The 15313-nt window shown below is 45.7% G+C and overlaps 1 protein-coding gene across 2 annotated transcripts; it reads left to right on the top strand.

Moving 5' to 3' along the window:
• Positions 1-2758: 2758 nt before the first annotated feature.
• On the top strand, positions 2759-13357 carry CUNH1orf162 (chromosome unknown C1orf162 homolog). Of its 2 annotated transcripts, none has more exons than XM_037152546.2 (6): positions 2759-2875; positions 6424-6502; positions 7260-7308; positions 10341-10438; positions 10729-10778; positions 11022-13357. In XM_037152546.2, the coding sequence occupies exons 2-6, from the start codon at positions 6466-6468 to the stop codon at positions 11151-11153; spliced, it is 366 nt and encodes a 121-aa protein (XP_037008441.2). In that variant the 5' UTR covers positions 2759-2875; positions 6424-6465; the 3' UTR covers positions 11154-13357. The 2 variants fall into 2 exon arrangements, with proteins under 2 accessions (XP_037008441.2, XP_037008442.2); XM_037152547.2 differs by lacking the exon at positions 2759-2875 and adding an exon at positions 2971-3183.
• The last annotated feature ends 1956 nt before the right edge of the window (positions 13358-15313 follow it).

Here is a 15313-nt window from a genome sequence, read left to right as displayed (position 1 = left end):
TTATCTCTTACATTTCCCATCCCCTCCCCACCCTCATAACCCACAGCACCAGCAATGGTGAAATAGTATTTGCACTTCCCTGAGCGTGACAAAGCAGGCCTTTGCTCACGCTATTCCTCTGCCTGGAACACGTGAGTCATCTTTCAAGATGCAATCGAAATGTCATCTTCATGATGCTTGTCTTGACACCCACTCTCCCTCCCTATTGGGTAGCCTGAGCCCCTTCTCTGTTGGGTCCCACTCCATCCTGTAGAGACGTCTGATGTCACTTCTATGACATTTTGTTACGCTTACGTACCCCAGAACGTGGCATTGTGCGTGGGTGCTCAGTGAACATCGATTCATCAGTTAATCCTCACTCTCAATCATCTGATGCTTCCTTTTCTGGCTCCTCTTCCTCCTGCCCTTTGGTGACACCTTTGCTCACAGTCTTTGACAGTTTTTCCTCCCTTGTTTTGCCACCACTCTCCTAGATGTCGCTCAGATGAATTTCTCTCCCTGCGTCTGCCTGCGTCTGCTTGTGGCTGGTCCAGGCTCCTCGCATCCCCCAACTGGCTCACGGCAGGAACCCCTCCTCAGCCAGGGGTTCCACAGCTGCTCCGGCTGCCTCCCAACCTGTTCTTGCCCCCAGTTTTAGGGGTGCTCTCAGACTGCAAGTTCAATCATGTTCCCCTTGTTTAAATAAGTGTCTTTGGTGCAGATAACCCACTTCTCTTCTAAGAAGGCAGAAGCTTTGAGGAAACTGGCCCCTTCCTGCTTCTTCCGCTTCTTCCCCTCCGTGTTTCACGTCCCAGCAGCCCGCACCGCTCCGGCACACTCTGTACTTGAAAAACTATCCCTCTCACTAGTTTGTTTGGACTACCTGTTCCCCTTTCTGACACAGGACTTTGGGGTTTTAATGTTCTGTTCCGTGTGGTCATCACCCACTGTGACCCCCGCTGCTTTTGGCCCAATGAAACTCCAACTCGCAACTCAATTTCAGCTCATGTTCCTCCAGGAAGCCCGCCCTGGTTCCCTGGGTCACGGACGCACACAGGCGGGGGCCCTGCGCCTTCACAGCTCACGGAACGGCTACCACCCACCACGTCTTGGTGCGGTCACAGCCTCCTTTGCATCTGTAAGTTCCACGAAGGAAGGACAGGCCGTTTTGTGCTCACTGTGACATCCTCAGAACTTAGACTCAGTCATGGCACAAAATATGTGCTCATTGTGGAGTGAATGAAAAAGCGGATTCTCTCCGCCACTGAGATTCAAAATCTTTGGCGTCGTCATTGACTCATCTGCTACGTCCTTCCCAGACCCAAGTGCCCAGTTCTACCACTTCCAGTCTCCCGGCAGGTTTCCCGGGGGCCCCTCCCCACCGCTGCTCATGCCTTCATTAAATACCTCAAACACTGCCCTACCCTCCTAGAAGATTTCCGAGCCTCTTTCTCTACCCGCAGTTTATCTTGTGATGTGGTATCGTCTTCCTTAATGGCCATGTTTATTATATCCCAATTCAGAATCCTTTAATGGTTCCTTATTAACACTGAAAATATATTCCTTGCTTGGATTGAAAGACCTCCAACCGTCTGGCTGAACTCCACCCATGAAACTGAATTTCCCTTCCCACCCCTTACAAATGCCCCACCCTGGGACGGTGCTGAGATCTCGGAAATACATCACTCAGACCCAGCAACCAGTCCTGGGCCTGGGGCACTCCTGGCACACTTTCTTCTTTCTCCCTCCATCCCCACCCCACCCGGCCAGGCTCCGGCCCCAGGTCTGTCCGCCCACAGCCGCTCCTGATGTCACCCACTCTGCTAGGCCCTGGGAGTTGCCCTGTCCTCTGTCTTCCCGGGCTCTCTGCCTGGTCAACTCTGTCCTGTCCTCTGGTTGTCCCCGTACCTGTCTGCTCCTTGCACAGACCTTCCCTACTCATCATTTTATCTAGAGTCTCTCCCATTTGCTCTCAGGTATGGATGGCGTCGGCTGCTTTTCTTCATGGCAGTAAAGCAGCCTGTGATTAGCCTCTTCTTCACTCGTCTGGCTGGTTTCTGCTCCGTGAGGCGGTAGGGTCCGAGAGGGGCTTCCCAGAATTACCCACAGCGCCCCGCCCGCTGTATGATTCACTGTGTTTACTTAATGAGTATGTTTATTAATATCGTGTTATGAATAGGTGTTTATAAATGATTTGCCTTCTCTTGGAAGGGCTCTCCATACTCTTAACACAACGTTCGCACAGCTGGCGCTTAACTTTTTCTTTTTAATCCTCATCTGAGGACACACTTATAGATTTGAGACAGAGAGGAAGGCAGAGAGAGAATTGGTTGCCTCCCGTACACACCCCGAAGGGGGATTGAACCCACAACCTAGGTGTGTGCCCTGGCTGAGGATCAAACCCACAACTTTTGCTGCTGACATTGCTCCAACCAACTGATCTACCAGCCAGGGCAGCGCTTAACTCTTCACACTGATGTTCAGTTTGTGTTTTATTATTCACCTCATCTCCGCGGTTAGAGTAAATGACACCATAAGATGTTTCATGACAATGATCATGCCATACGGCTGACCCCGCCCCCAACACCAGTACCTGGCATGTGGTTAAATACTCAACATGTACTGAACTAGAAATAAATTTGTCTGATCCCTTGTGGTTTGACGTTCATGTTTCAAAAGATATGAGAGAAATTCCCTGCTTATGGGATTAAAAAAATACTGTTGGCCTCAAAGAGGAAGTCTGCCCTCGAGTTTCATTGATTTGCAACACAGCTGGATGAGACCACGACAGTGACAGTAGTTACTTAGTCATTTTTGAAAAATAAGAGTAGCAGCGGAAGCAAGTACAAGTTCAGTTTAGGCAGTGTCTCCTCATGACTGGACGGTTTCTGTAAAGGTAAATAGATTTACCCCATTGCTTTTAATCTAGGCAAAGTAATCATTCACCAAAGAGGAATGTCGTCTAATTGTTAGTAGTTTCTCTCATGTTTTGTCTTCTAAACTTTATTTGGTGGGAAAAGGATTGGGTTTGAATGGCTGCACTGAGTGGGTGAATTTAAACGCAACCAGGAAGTTTCTGCGGTGCTGGACAGAGTGTGGCAAAGTATATATAGCATTGTTTCTATTTGCATTTATGCTTCTGTCAAGTGCGTGAGCATTGTTTTTCAAGGACAATGTGCTTCCTTCTTCCCTCCGCCTGGATTTGTAAGTAGCTGTTGCCCCATGGTGCTGGGTAATGGTTTTGTCTTTCAGGGTGGGGTGGCCCGACTTTTTTTTAAGGCAGCTGTGGTAACCTTTCTTTGGGGACAGTTGCAAATTCAGAGCCACTGTTGCGAAGCTTAAGATTTTCCAGAAACCTGTGGAGATCTTCTCTTCCACCTCCCCAGGTGTAGGGTCTAGTACCAGTTTGTAAGATAAGTTCATACTGTGTTTGCTTAGCATAAACGCGCCTTTCAATATACTTAAAATGCTACATAAATATTTTATGGTGCTTTACAGAGCATCATCAATTGTTAAATGCAAAAAAGTGCTAGAAAAATTGTTACCACTGCTGGTTCTGCTATGCATGGTGGCTTTCTGTTCTCCTGGCTCAGAGTTCTCACACATTTCCCATCTGTGTCTTTCTTAGTGTCCCAATGCATGAACTAAAAAAGTTGGGTCGCGTTGTAAGTCACTGGGTATGAAGTTGTTGCTGCTGCTCCGTGGTGGTGCGGTCCTGCTCCCAACCTCCCCCATGTCCGGGGACTTGGAAATGGCTTCTTTTTTGAGAGCTGGACAATTAAACAACTGGTGGCTTCTGTTGTCTAAATAAATCACCCTGAAATATAATGATATAGCAGAGCCAAAAATTCTTACCATGGGTTTACTTAAGTATGAAATAAAATCGTGGCCTCCTAAAATTGGTTTATTATAAAGTAATGAAATATAAATAATAATACAAGTGGAGACATTTATGAACAAGCAGGGAACTGGTTAAGAAGATGTACAGGTGGGGAGCTTTCTTTTTTTCTATTTTCTTTCTTTTTTAAGAAAATAGTGATGGGAAGCAAACTGTAGTACATAACTGTAACAGAAAGACCTGTCACCACAAAAAATGCTTACAGAAAATTCTTAGTGGCATGAGAGAATGCCTGTGATAAAAAGCTTTTTTTAAGGACTTCTGACCGAGATGGAGGTATAGGTAGATACACTGTACCTCCTTGCACAACCAAAAGAAGGACAACAACAGTTTAAAAACAAAAACCAACCAAACTGACAGAAAATTGAACTGTATGGAAGTCGGACAACCAAGGAGTTAAAGAAGACACATTCATCCAGACCGGTAGGAGGGGCAGAGATGGGCGGCCAGGGGGAGAGGACTCACAGCAAGGTGGTGGTTGGAGGACTGGGGCAGGCCAGGCGGTGGCTGGTGGAGCAGGTGATCCCACATTCATGTGTAGATAAACCGGGAGGAACAACTGGGGAGCGGGATGGATCACACAACCCAGGGCCCCAGCGCAGGGAAATAAAGCCTCAAACCACTGATTGAAAACACCTGTGGGGGTGGAGGCAGCAGTGGGAGAAACTCCCAGCCTCACAGGAAAGCTCATTGGAAAGACCCACAGGGTCCTAGAACGTATAAAAGCCCACCCGGGAATCAGCACCAGAAGGGCCCAATTTGCTGGTGGGAAGTGGGGAAAGTGACTGAAATCTAGCAGAGAGCGGAGCAAGCGGCACTGTTTCCTCTCGGACCCCTGCCCCACAAATGGCATCACAATGCAGCCACGTGGGTTGCCTCACCCTGGTGAACACCTAAGGCTCTGCCCCTCAGTACATAACAGGCTGGTCAAGGCAAAAAAAAAAAAAAAGGCCCAAATGAAAGAATAGATCAAAGTTCCAGAAAAAAATACAACTAAGCAACTAAGAGATAGCCAACTGATCAGATGCACAGTTCAAAACACTGGTAATCAAGAAGCTCACAGAATTGGTTGAATTTGGTTGCAAATTACATAAAATAATGAATGAAGGTTATGCTAAGTGAAGTAAAGGAAAATAATATACAGGGAAGCAATAGTGATGGGAAGGAAACTGGGACTCAAATCAAGGGTGTGGAGCAGAAGGAAGAAAGAAACATTCAACCAGAACAGAATGAAGAAACAAGAATTCAAAAAAGTGAGGAGAGGCTAAGGAACCTCCAGGACATCTTTAAATGTTCCAACATCTGAATCATAGGGGTACCAGAAGGAGAAGAGGAAGAGCAACAAGTGGAAAAGTTATTTGAACAAATAATATAGAACTCTCCCAATCTGGTGAAGAAAATAGACTTCCAGGAAGTCCAGGAAGCTCAGAGAGTGCCAAAGAAGTTGGACCCAAGGAGGAACACACCAAGGAACATCATAATTACATTACCCAGGATTAAAATTAAGGAGACAATCCTAGAAGCAGCAAGAGAAAAGGAGACAGTTACCTACAAAGGAGCTCCTATCAGACTGTCAGCTGATTTCTCAAAAGAGACCTTGCAGGCAAGAAGGGGCTGGAAAGAAGTATTCCAAGTCATGAAAAACCAAGGACCTATATCCAAGATTGCTCTATCCAGCAAAGCTTTCATTTAGAATGGAAGGACAGATAAAGTGCTTCTCAGATAAGACCAAATTCAAGGAGTTCATCATCACCAAGCCCTTAGTATATGAAATGTTAAAGGGACTTACCTAAGAAAAAGAAGATAAAAAATATGAACAGTGAAAGGACAGCAAACTCACAGTTATCAACAACCACACCTAAAACAAAAGCAAACTAAGAGGACAGCTAGATCAGGAGTGAACCATAGAAATGAAGATCGCGTGGAGGATTAGCAACAGGGGAGTGGGAGAAGGAGAAGGGGGGAGAAGGTACAGAAAATAAGTAGCATAGATGGTAGGTAGAAAATAGATGGGGGGAGGGTAAGAATAGTAGGGAAAATACAGAATCTAAAGAACTTGAGACACGTGGTCATAAACTAAAGGGGGGAATGGTGGGGGAGGGGGTGTGCTGGGTGGAGGGGAATGGAGGAGGGAATAGAACAAATGTAATGGCATAATCAATAAAAAAGAATAAATAAATAAATAAATATTTTAAAAATTATTAAAAAGTACCCATTTGTCTTCTCCCATCCTTACTTCAGGAGTGTGGTCTTAACTGGCTTTCTTACGTGTTCCGATAGAATGCGACATGTTACACCAACATGTTCCTTCTGTCATCTCAGTTCATACCTCCGTCGCCTGTGAGTTGGTCGGTGGGAGTTGGTTCTGGAGTAATCAGTCAGCTCTAGGTTCCCTGATAAGATCAGACTTCTAGTCCTGCAAAGCTGAGGACGGGCTGCTGAGCTGAGGCAGCCACACCACAGTCTGTGACCTGCCTCTCTCTCCTTGGTACCGCTCGTATATTGAGATCGCAGTTAACCCCTCCACCGCCTCTTCTCTCTTCCAGGCTTTCTCAGAGGGACCTTCTTCATTTTCAGGGGAAGACAGTATGGGAGGAAGTTCATCCCAACCTGAATGCAACACTGGTAAGTTCAGGACAGAAACCGTTACCTGCCTCCCCGCTGAGTTAAAAGGAACTGCAGTGACTGGGAAGTGTGCTGTAATAACACAGCATTTCTGAAGTTGGAGGAGCCCTGTTTCTCTGTGGTGAAGAGTGAAAAGGGGGTCAGAGAGAACGGACCCTCCACGTTTGAGTAAAGGGTGTCTCTGTGCTTGGTACTAGACCAGCTGGGTAGTTTGGGGAAATGTAGTTTATGTCCCTTAGCACCCACCCCATTTGTGCTGTAGGTGTTGGGAAAACTCACTGTGGGTCCTTTCACTTCCCTGCAAACGAATGAACAAACCAAGAAAGCAGCAAGGTCAGATCTATCGCCAAGGGTCTGGAGAAACACTAGTTCTGGAATTCGCTTTTCGTACTTGACTTCCTGGCCTTGAGATCGATTCTGTGCTTAAAGCAGAGGGAGCATATCTCCCTAAGAGTCCTATTAAAAGCTCTGAGGGAGACACAGAGGTTTTGTTTATCAAAGGGACATATGGGGCTATAGAAACACTATGCTTTTCCTTTGTTTGTGTGGCTGGTGGTTTTTTAGTTCTGGTTCTAATTTCCACGTTAAAGAATGCAGGATCTAAGGAACAATGTTCTCTCCGTCTGCTGGGTTCTAGCCCACAACATTAATCTCTGCTGGGTGCTTGGAGAGGGTGGGGCACCTGGGACACTTAAGCTGGAAAGGCGGGTGGAAAGTGGCAGATACACTAATTCATTCCCTTCATGTTCTCTCATAGCCCAAACCACACCAACTACTGCTGCACCCTGTACCTGTGACTACCCCAAGTAAGTGACCATTCTCACACCCATTTCACCTTGTACCACGTGGTGCTTGATTTTGTGTTGACAGCCCAGCTGTAGGGACTTGGGGAAGGACATCTGGGGAGAAAGGGTCAGAAAGAGTGGAAGAACTAAATCATTTTTTTATCCTTATTAGTGTTTTCCTTAACCTAGGGACCTCCAAGACTCAAGAGACCCGTGAATCTCCTAGGTTTATAAATAAAACTTGCTGTATGGGGTCACCTATGAATATATATTTAAAATTACAGTTGACATACCATATTATATTAGTTTTAGGTGTACAACATAGTAATTAGACATTTATATGACTTACAACTCATTCTGCCAAACCCCCTCGCATTTGGCAATTGTCAGTTTATTCTCTGTATCTATGAGTTTGTTTCTGTTTTATTTTTTATTTTTGGGGGTACATACAAGTAAAAACATACGCTATTTTTCTTTCTCTGACTTTTTTCACTTAGCATGATACCCTCTAGGTCCATTCACGTTGCTGCAAATGGCAAGATTTCACTCTTTTTTACTGACTAACATTCCGTGATATAAACATCTGCCCACAGCTTGCCTCTCTCATTGTGACTGCTCTTATTTTGAGATGACAGTTGCTCCCTCCACTGCCTCTCCTTTCCAGGCTTCACGTATGTCATGTCTTCTTTATCCATTTGTCTCCCGGTGGACACTTAGGCTGCTTTCATATCTTGACTACTGTAAACAATGCTGCAGTGAGCATAAGGGTGCATATGTCTTTCCAAATTAGTATTTTGAGTTTCTTCAAATAAATTGCCAGCAGTAGAATCCCTGGGTCATAAGGCAGTTTCATTTCCAGCTTTTTGAGGAACATTATACTCTTTTCCCTCGTAGCTGCGCCAATTTACCTTTCCACCAACAGTGCACGAGGGTTCCCTTTCTCCACATCCTCACCAACACTTATTTGTGCGTTTACTGATGATAGCCATCCTGACAGGTGTAAGGTGGCATTTCATTGTGATTTTAGTTTGAATTTCCCTGATGCTGAGCATATTTTCATATGTCTATTGACCATTTGTATGTCCTCTTTGGAAAAAGGTCTACTTAGGTCCTCTGTCCATTTTTCTTGGTGTTAAGTTGTATGCGTGTCTTATATATTTTGGATATTGACCTCTCATCAGATGTATCGCTAGTAAATATATCTTCTCCCATTCCGTAGGTTGGCTTTTCATTGTTGTTTTTAATGGTTTTCTCTCTGTGCAAAAAGTTTTTAGTTTGATGTAGTCCCAAACTAAGTGAAATTTGTTTCATTTTTTTGGCTTGTTTCCCTTGCTTGAGGAGACATATCCAAAAAATTACTCCCAAAAGCAAAGTCAAAGAGTTTACTACCTATGTTTTCTTCTAGGAGTTTTATAGTTTTGAGTGTTACATTTAAGTCTTTAATCCATTTTGAGTTTATTCTAGCATATGGTGGAAGAAAGTAATCCATTTTCATTCTTTTGCATGTATCTGTCCAGTTTTCTAAACATCCTTTATTGCATAAATTATCTTTACCCAACTATATATTATTGTTTCTTTTCTCATAGATTAATTGACCATGTAGGCATGGGATTATTTCTGGGCTCTTTATTATGTTCTGTTCATCTATATGTCTGTTTTTATGGTAGTGCCATGCCGTTTTCATCACTATGGTTTTGTAGTATAGTTTAATACCAGGTAATGTGATACCTCCAACTCTGTTCTTCTTTCTCAAGACAGCTTTGGCTATTTAAGGTCCTTTGTTGTTCCATATAAATTTCAGGATTATTTGTTCTAGTTCTGTGAAAAAATGCCAGTGGTATTTTTGTAGGGATTGCACTGAATCTGTAGGTTGCTTTGGGTAGTATGGATATTTTAACAATGTTAATTCTTCCTATCCATGAGTATGGTATGGCTTTCCATTTATTACTGTCTTTTTCAATTTCTTTCTTCAGCGCCTTACAGTTTTTGAGCACAGGTCTTTTGCCTCCTTTATTGAATTTTTTCCTAGGTATTTCATTCTTGTTGGTGCAATTTTAAATGGGATTTTCATAATTTTCTTTCTGATAGTTTGTTAGTGGTGTGTAAAAATGCAACTGACTTCTGAATATTAATTTGGTATCCTGCGATTTACTGAGTTCATTTATTCTAATTATTTTTTGGTGAATTTTTTAGGGTTTTCTCTATATAGTCATCTGCAAATAATGACAGTTTTACTTCTTTCTTTCCAATTTGGATGCCTTTTATTTCTTTTTCTTGTCTGATTGTTGTGGCTAAGACTTCCAATACTGTTATATAAAAGTAGGGAAAGTGGACGACATTCTTGTATCTGATCTTAGAGAAAAAGCTTGTAGCTTTTCACCATTGACGATGTTATAGGTGGGTTAGTCGTAGATGGCCTTTATGATGTTAAAGTATGTTTTCTCTATCCCCACTGTGCTGAGAATTTTTATCATGAATAGATGCTAGATTTTGTCCAATGCATTTTCCTGCATTTATTGATATAATCATATGACTTTTTCATTTGCTTCTGTGGTGTATCATGTTAACTGATTTGTGGATATTGAACTAGCCTTGCATCCCAAGAATAAATCCCACTTGATCATGGGATAAAGTCTTTTCAATGTATCGCTGAATTCAGCTTATTGGTATTTTGTTGAGGATTTTTACATCTAGGTTTACAGTCTATAATTCTCTCTCTCTCCCTCTCTCTCTCTCTCTTTGGAGTGTTTTTGTCTGGTTTTCATGCCTCATATTGCTGGCCTCATATAATGAGTTTGGGAGCCTTTCCTCCTCTTCAATTGTTTGGAATAGTTTGAGAACTATGAACATTTCTTAAGGGGAAAGAGAGTCCATAGGTTTCATTGAGGCCTCAAACGGATCTGAAACCTGAAACCAAAAAGTTGAAAACCAGTGGCAAGTGTGAAAGCTATTTCAGGGGTTTGCCCATAAAAGGGAAATGTTACACTGGGGTCTTTAGAAACGGTCTTCAAGGAGCCCAGAAAGTCATCTGCTCCCTTTCTTTGCCACAACAGAAAAGAACTCCAACTGGTCTTAGCCTTTCTTGGTGGGATTCTACTGGCACTACTGTTGATGACGATTGTCCTCCTTATCATAAAGTGCTACAGGAAATGTAAGTGGCTTCCGGGAGATGGGGCAGCGCTTCTTTCTCTGCCATTGAGAATGGAGGTGGCCTGGAGTGGAAAACAGAAAGGAGGGGGTAAAACCTGCTCAGCTCACCTTCTCTGCACACCGCAGGTTGGAGTCCCTCCATTTCCTCTCACCTGCCTTCCTGACCCTCCACCTTTCCCACCAACATCTCCTCCCAGCCCACCCATGCACCCAAGACTGAAAGGAGAGGCTTCCCATTCCTCCAGACCCCACCAGTGAGATTTGTCCCTTTTCTTCTTGGCACTTTGGCAGGTCACTCAAGTCGCCAGGCGCTGGATCCTCACTCAGATTCTCTGGCCGAGGTAAGATGACTGTGCTGTTTCTGTGACCACGAAAACCCGCTGCCATTGGAATTTCCCTCTGTGCTATGCCTTACCCGCTAGACTAGGAATTGCTCTGTGGTCGCTGGGCAAGTGCTTTTTTGCGGGCTTCTTCTGCTCTCTTTGGGTCTTCTCTGACCAAAGCTTTCAAGTTGTTTCTAAAGAGGCTCTCGCTTGCAAAGAGACGAGGTGAATTAGCTCATCGTCCTCTCCCTTTCTCTGTAGTTTCCATCCACCCCAGACAAGGCACTCACCTCTGCTGGCATGGATTTCAAAATTTCGGAAGAAACGACAGACCAGTGCAGAGCAAACTATCCAGCAAACACAGATACTGTTGTCTACGCTCAGATCGTGTGACGAGCTCACCCTGAATTTCCAGTAAGGCTTGGATCCTGTTCCTCTCTCATCAGCGTCATCTTCGTACATCACTTTCCCTTCTTAGGAATTTGGAACCATAGTCTGGGTGAAACTGCAGATGGAGCTGTTTGGGTGCGATTTGGCCATCCCAGCCTGCAGTTTTGTGTTCCAGGCCAGGCTTTTGCTTGGCTCAAGAAAAGATTGCTGGCCTTCCCACTTGTACTGACAGCACTGTGAGCCCCCTCAAGGCCAAGTCTGCCTCCCTTCGTTCCCTCCCAAAGTACACGGCACAGACTCCACGGACCAAGAGTGTTCACTCAGTGTCATGGGCCCACCTGGGAGGAGGCAACCAAATGAACAGTCTAGCAAGAATTACAAATAAAATCAAACCCCGGGCAATGTTGGCTCCTTCTTCATCATATCTCCCTGTTACCTCCAAATACTGGGGCCAAACCTGCGGAGCTCGTCCCCAGCCAGAAGGGACTAGCAGAGGTGATGGTCCTTAAGTTCAGGGCTAATCCAGGCACAGGTCTCAGCCTCTACCACCCCCAGGCTACATTTATTTAGACCTGAAAACACCTCTTAGGGTGAGAATAAATGAGATGGAACATACACGTGCCCTCTGCATATCCCAGAGTTCCACACTCAGGAGGTCCCTGCGGTGTGCAGCACTGTTCAGATGCGGACGTTCATCTCCTTCCAGGAGCCTGAGGTTTGCAGAGCAATGTTTGCTGGGAACCAGAGACTAATCTATTAATCCCCCCGAGGCCCAATGGATAATTCCACAGATGGTCCCAGTGAAAATACCAACAAGATTGTTTTTCACTCAGCAAGATGACTCTAAAGTTACTCTGTTAAAAATAACCCAAAAAAGCAAATCCAGAAAAGTTTATAAAAATAAGTAAACAGGTGAAAGTAATATGGGAAGCCTGGCCCCAACAGTTCATTGGAAGTCCTATTTTTATTAAGCATAGGGAGACAAATTAAAGTGATATGTTAATAGTACATGAATAAACAAGTCAATGGCATAGAATAAAAAGACCAGAAATAGACCAAAATGTGTAGCAAAATTCAGATGTGATGAAATTGCACCCAAATATTTGGGGGAAATGGTTTATATAGTGAACGGTATGAGACAAGCCGGTAGCCATGTAGATGAAAATATAATTGGACCTATTTCTCATTCCCTCCTTACACAAAAATAAACTCCAGCTGTGTCAAAATTTTAACTGTAAAAAAATCATTCAAGTACTAGAAGGTAATACAAAATAATTTAAAAAATAATTTCAGAATGAAGCATGCCTTTTGACTATATGACACAAAGCCCAGAAACCAAAAAAGATTGATTAACTTGACCTAGGAAATGCCTTTCATAGGCAAAGGAGACAAAGGAAAAGCTTAGCAAATATTTGCAAAGCATCTCATTGACAAAGGCTGATTTTCTTAGTGTAGTAGGAGCACTTCGAGGACTCAGTTAAAAAAGGAGGGGGACAAAGGAGAAGGTTTGGGGTTACACAGGAAAGGAAATATAAATGGCTTTACATATATGAAGAGATGCTCAACTAATCATTTCATCATAAGAGAAAGAGTGATGGGAAATACACTTAGATAGTTTCCATCAATGAGATCAGCAAAATTCACCGTGTTTGCTGACAAACGGGGCAAGATTGTGGGGAGCCAAGGCACACGCACGTTCTGGGTCAGGGAGAAGCTGGGCAGAACTACCATGGAGGCAACGTGGCGACTGCTAACACCATCTGCAAGTCCTCTTCGAAGAACGTATCCGACTGAAACACGTGGCAAGTCATCTGTGAGGGTTCAGAGCCGATGGCCCTGGGGTGCACTCCTTGGCACGGGGATTAGTTCGAGCTGAAGGTAACTGAGACCCTGCATTCACCTCTCCCTTGGAGAAGTTAAAGGAAAGCCCGTGCTCACAAGGAGAGTTGTCACCAGAAATAACTTTTTATGACCTATTTCTGTGGCAGGGCAAACATCCAGTTACTGCAGGTCTGTTCTTCCTACCGCCCTACGGACGATGCCTTCCCCTGACACCCTCAGGCTCCCTACCTCGCTCCTTTGTCCGGGTGTCTCCAATTCCTGGTTTCCCCTTTCTGCCTCCGAACCTCTCAGGTGTGCGGGGCCCGTGCCTCTCTCATGCATGTGGGGTTCCCGTGCGCACAAAATTAAATTTGACTTTTTCCGTTCATCTGTCTCCTGTCGAAGGGTAGAGGAACAGTCCTCCCCCCTCGGCACCATGGGATTCTCATTACAGCAAATCGGCTAAAACCTAGGGAGGTTTGGGACACTCTCAGTAGTATCTCAGTGTTTGGCGTGTGTTCGTGGAGTCCTCACAAAACCAGGTTACAGGTATTATTCTTGTCATTCAAATCCAGAAATGGAGGCACAGACAGGGCAAAGTCACTTGCCTGGGAGTTGAACCAGGTCAGCTGGCCCTCGAGCCGGTGCTTTTACCCATCACACTCGACTCCCTGAGATGGCGGCAGACTCAGGAGACCCTCAGTGTCTGTCGAGGAGGGACTTGCCGACGGAGTACGAGGTAGCCATTAAAGCAGAGGAAGCAGCTCTTTGCTTCGGTTGTGAGAAAAAAGACTTCTCCAAGTGGGATTGTTGAATGAAAGGGGCACACCATGGAACGGGATTCTGCATATTCTTTATATATATTTTATTTATTTATTTATTTATTTATTTTTAGAGAGGGGGGAGGGAGAAAGAGGGTGAGAAACATCGATCGGTTGCCTCTTGCACACCCCAAACTGGGGAACCTGGGCATGTGTCCTGACTGGGAATCGAACCGGCAACCTTTCAGTCGGCAGGCCAGCGCTCAGTCCTCTCAGCCACACCAGCCAGGGCTGCGTATTCTTTATTCAAGTAGAAAATGCCTGTGTGTGTGCGCGTGCGCACTCGTATTTCTGTACGGTTAGCATGCCTCCCGAAGGAAACACTGTGAACTGGTCTCAGTGACCGCCTGTAACCTCTTGAGAACGCAGGGGCTCAGGGGCGGGGTGCAAGGACGTCGGCTTTCCCTTGAAATCCTCCTGCAACTTCGAACGTCCCTCCCTGGCCTGTCCGGCATCTTCGGGGACTGATACCCGGTGCTGCCTTTCCCCATCTGAATTCTGAACCCACCGAGAAATGAGAGGACTCGGCAGGCCGAGAACCAAGCGTCATGTTTATCGTAAACTGAGTCCCCGCGTGAGACGGCCGTGCGTGCTGGTGCTGTGGACACGTGGGCTTCACCCCATGCTGACGGAGCCGCACCCAAGCAGGTCCCTCCCTGCCCCACCACCCAGCTAGTGCTTGGCAGTTCCCACGAGTTTCAGAAGAGGTCACATGCTCTTTGTGAGCTGCACGCAAACGATTAAAAAAGAAAGAGGAAGGACAGTAGATTCGCCCAGTTGCTACCCCCCAACTTCCACAGCACACAGGTCACCCATCTGCGATGGGGTGTCTCTGAGGAATGTCACCAGGGAAGGAATCGGGAGTGGGGATCAGGGAGCATCCTCCGCAAACCTCTTCTAAAAAATACGATCAGTAATGTTTTAAAAAGTCAAAGTAAGGGAATTCAAGTTCAAAGGGCTGCAGTAATGTACCCAAGACCTCCAGCTAGTGAGTGGCAGGACGAACTTGAAACCAAAGCCTCTGACTGCAGGTTCCTGGCATCCGGGCTCTGCCCGCCCCCCACCTCACCCCCCGGCCTCCCCAGAGCACGTGGAGTGGACGAAAACCCAGACGGGCTGAGTCCCCACACGAGCAAGAGAGCGTGTTTGCTCTGAGATGGAGCAGCTGCTCCTGACAGCTGGCTTTGGAGGAGACAGGGGAATTGGGGTTGGATGGAGCGAGCCCGCTGTGGGAGCAAACAGGTGCAGGGGAAAGCTCAGTGGGGAGAGAGTCTCGGGCGGAGGCCGCAGCACCGCGGAGCAGCCACCGCTTGAGGGCAGCAGAGCCCCACGGAAAACGCTCTCCTCCCTGGGCCGGTGGTGGGAGGCGCCCAGCTAGAGGCCTCCATTGCTTTCAGCTGTTCCCAAACTCTGGGCCGGCTGCAAACAATTCTGCAAACAATTCTACCAACCCTGACCCTGGAAGCCACGCCAGCTCTCCAGACGAGAGCCAGGGCCTTACGAACAGCTCAGAGAGGAGGG

The sequence above is a fragment of the Artibeus jamaicensis genome, unplaced genomic scaffold, assembly GCF_021234435.1.
Source record: "Artibeus jamaicensis isolate MK-2021 breed Jamaican fruit bat unplaced genomic scaffold, CSHL_Jam_final scaffold_1689, whole genome shotgun sequence".
In the NCBI taxonomy this organism is placed as follows: domain Eukaryota; kingdom Metazoa; phylum Chordata; class Mammalia; order Chiroptera; family Phyllostomidae; genus Artibeus; species Artibeus jamaicensis.
Note: the sequence above shows the minus strand (reverse complement) of the source record. Positions and strands in the feature narration are given on the sequence as shown.

What these genes read in the sequence shown, in the direction of transcription:
- CUNH1orf162 (XM_037152546.2), top strand. Translation starts at nt 6,466, where the DNA reads ATGGGAGGAAGTTCATCCCAACCTGAATGCAACACTG. An exon ending in CCAACCTGAATGCAACACTG is followed by an intron (nt 6,503 to 7,259) that starts GTAAGTTCAGGA and finishes GTTCTCTCATAG; the next exon opens with CCCAAACCACACCAACTACT. An exon ending in ACTCAGATTCTCTGGCCGAG is followed by an intron (nt 10,779 to 11,021) that starts GTAAGATGACTG and finishes CTTTCTCTGTAG; the next exon opens with TTTCCATCCACCCCAGACAA.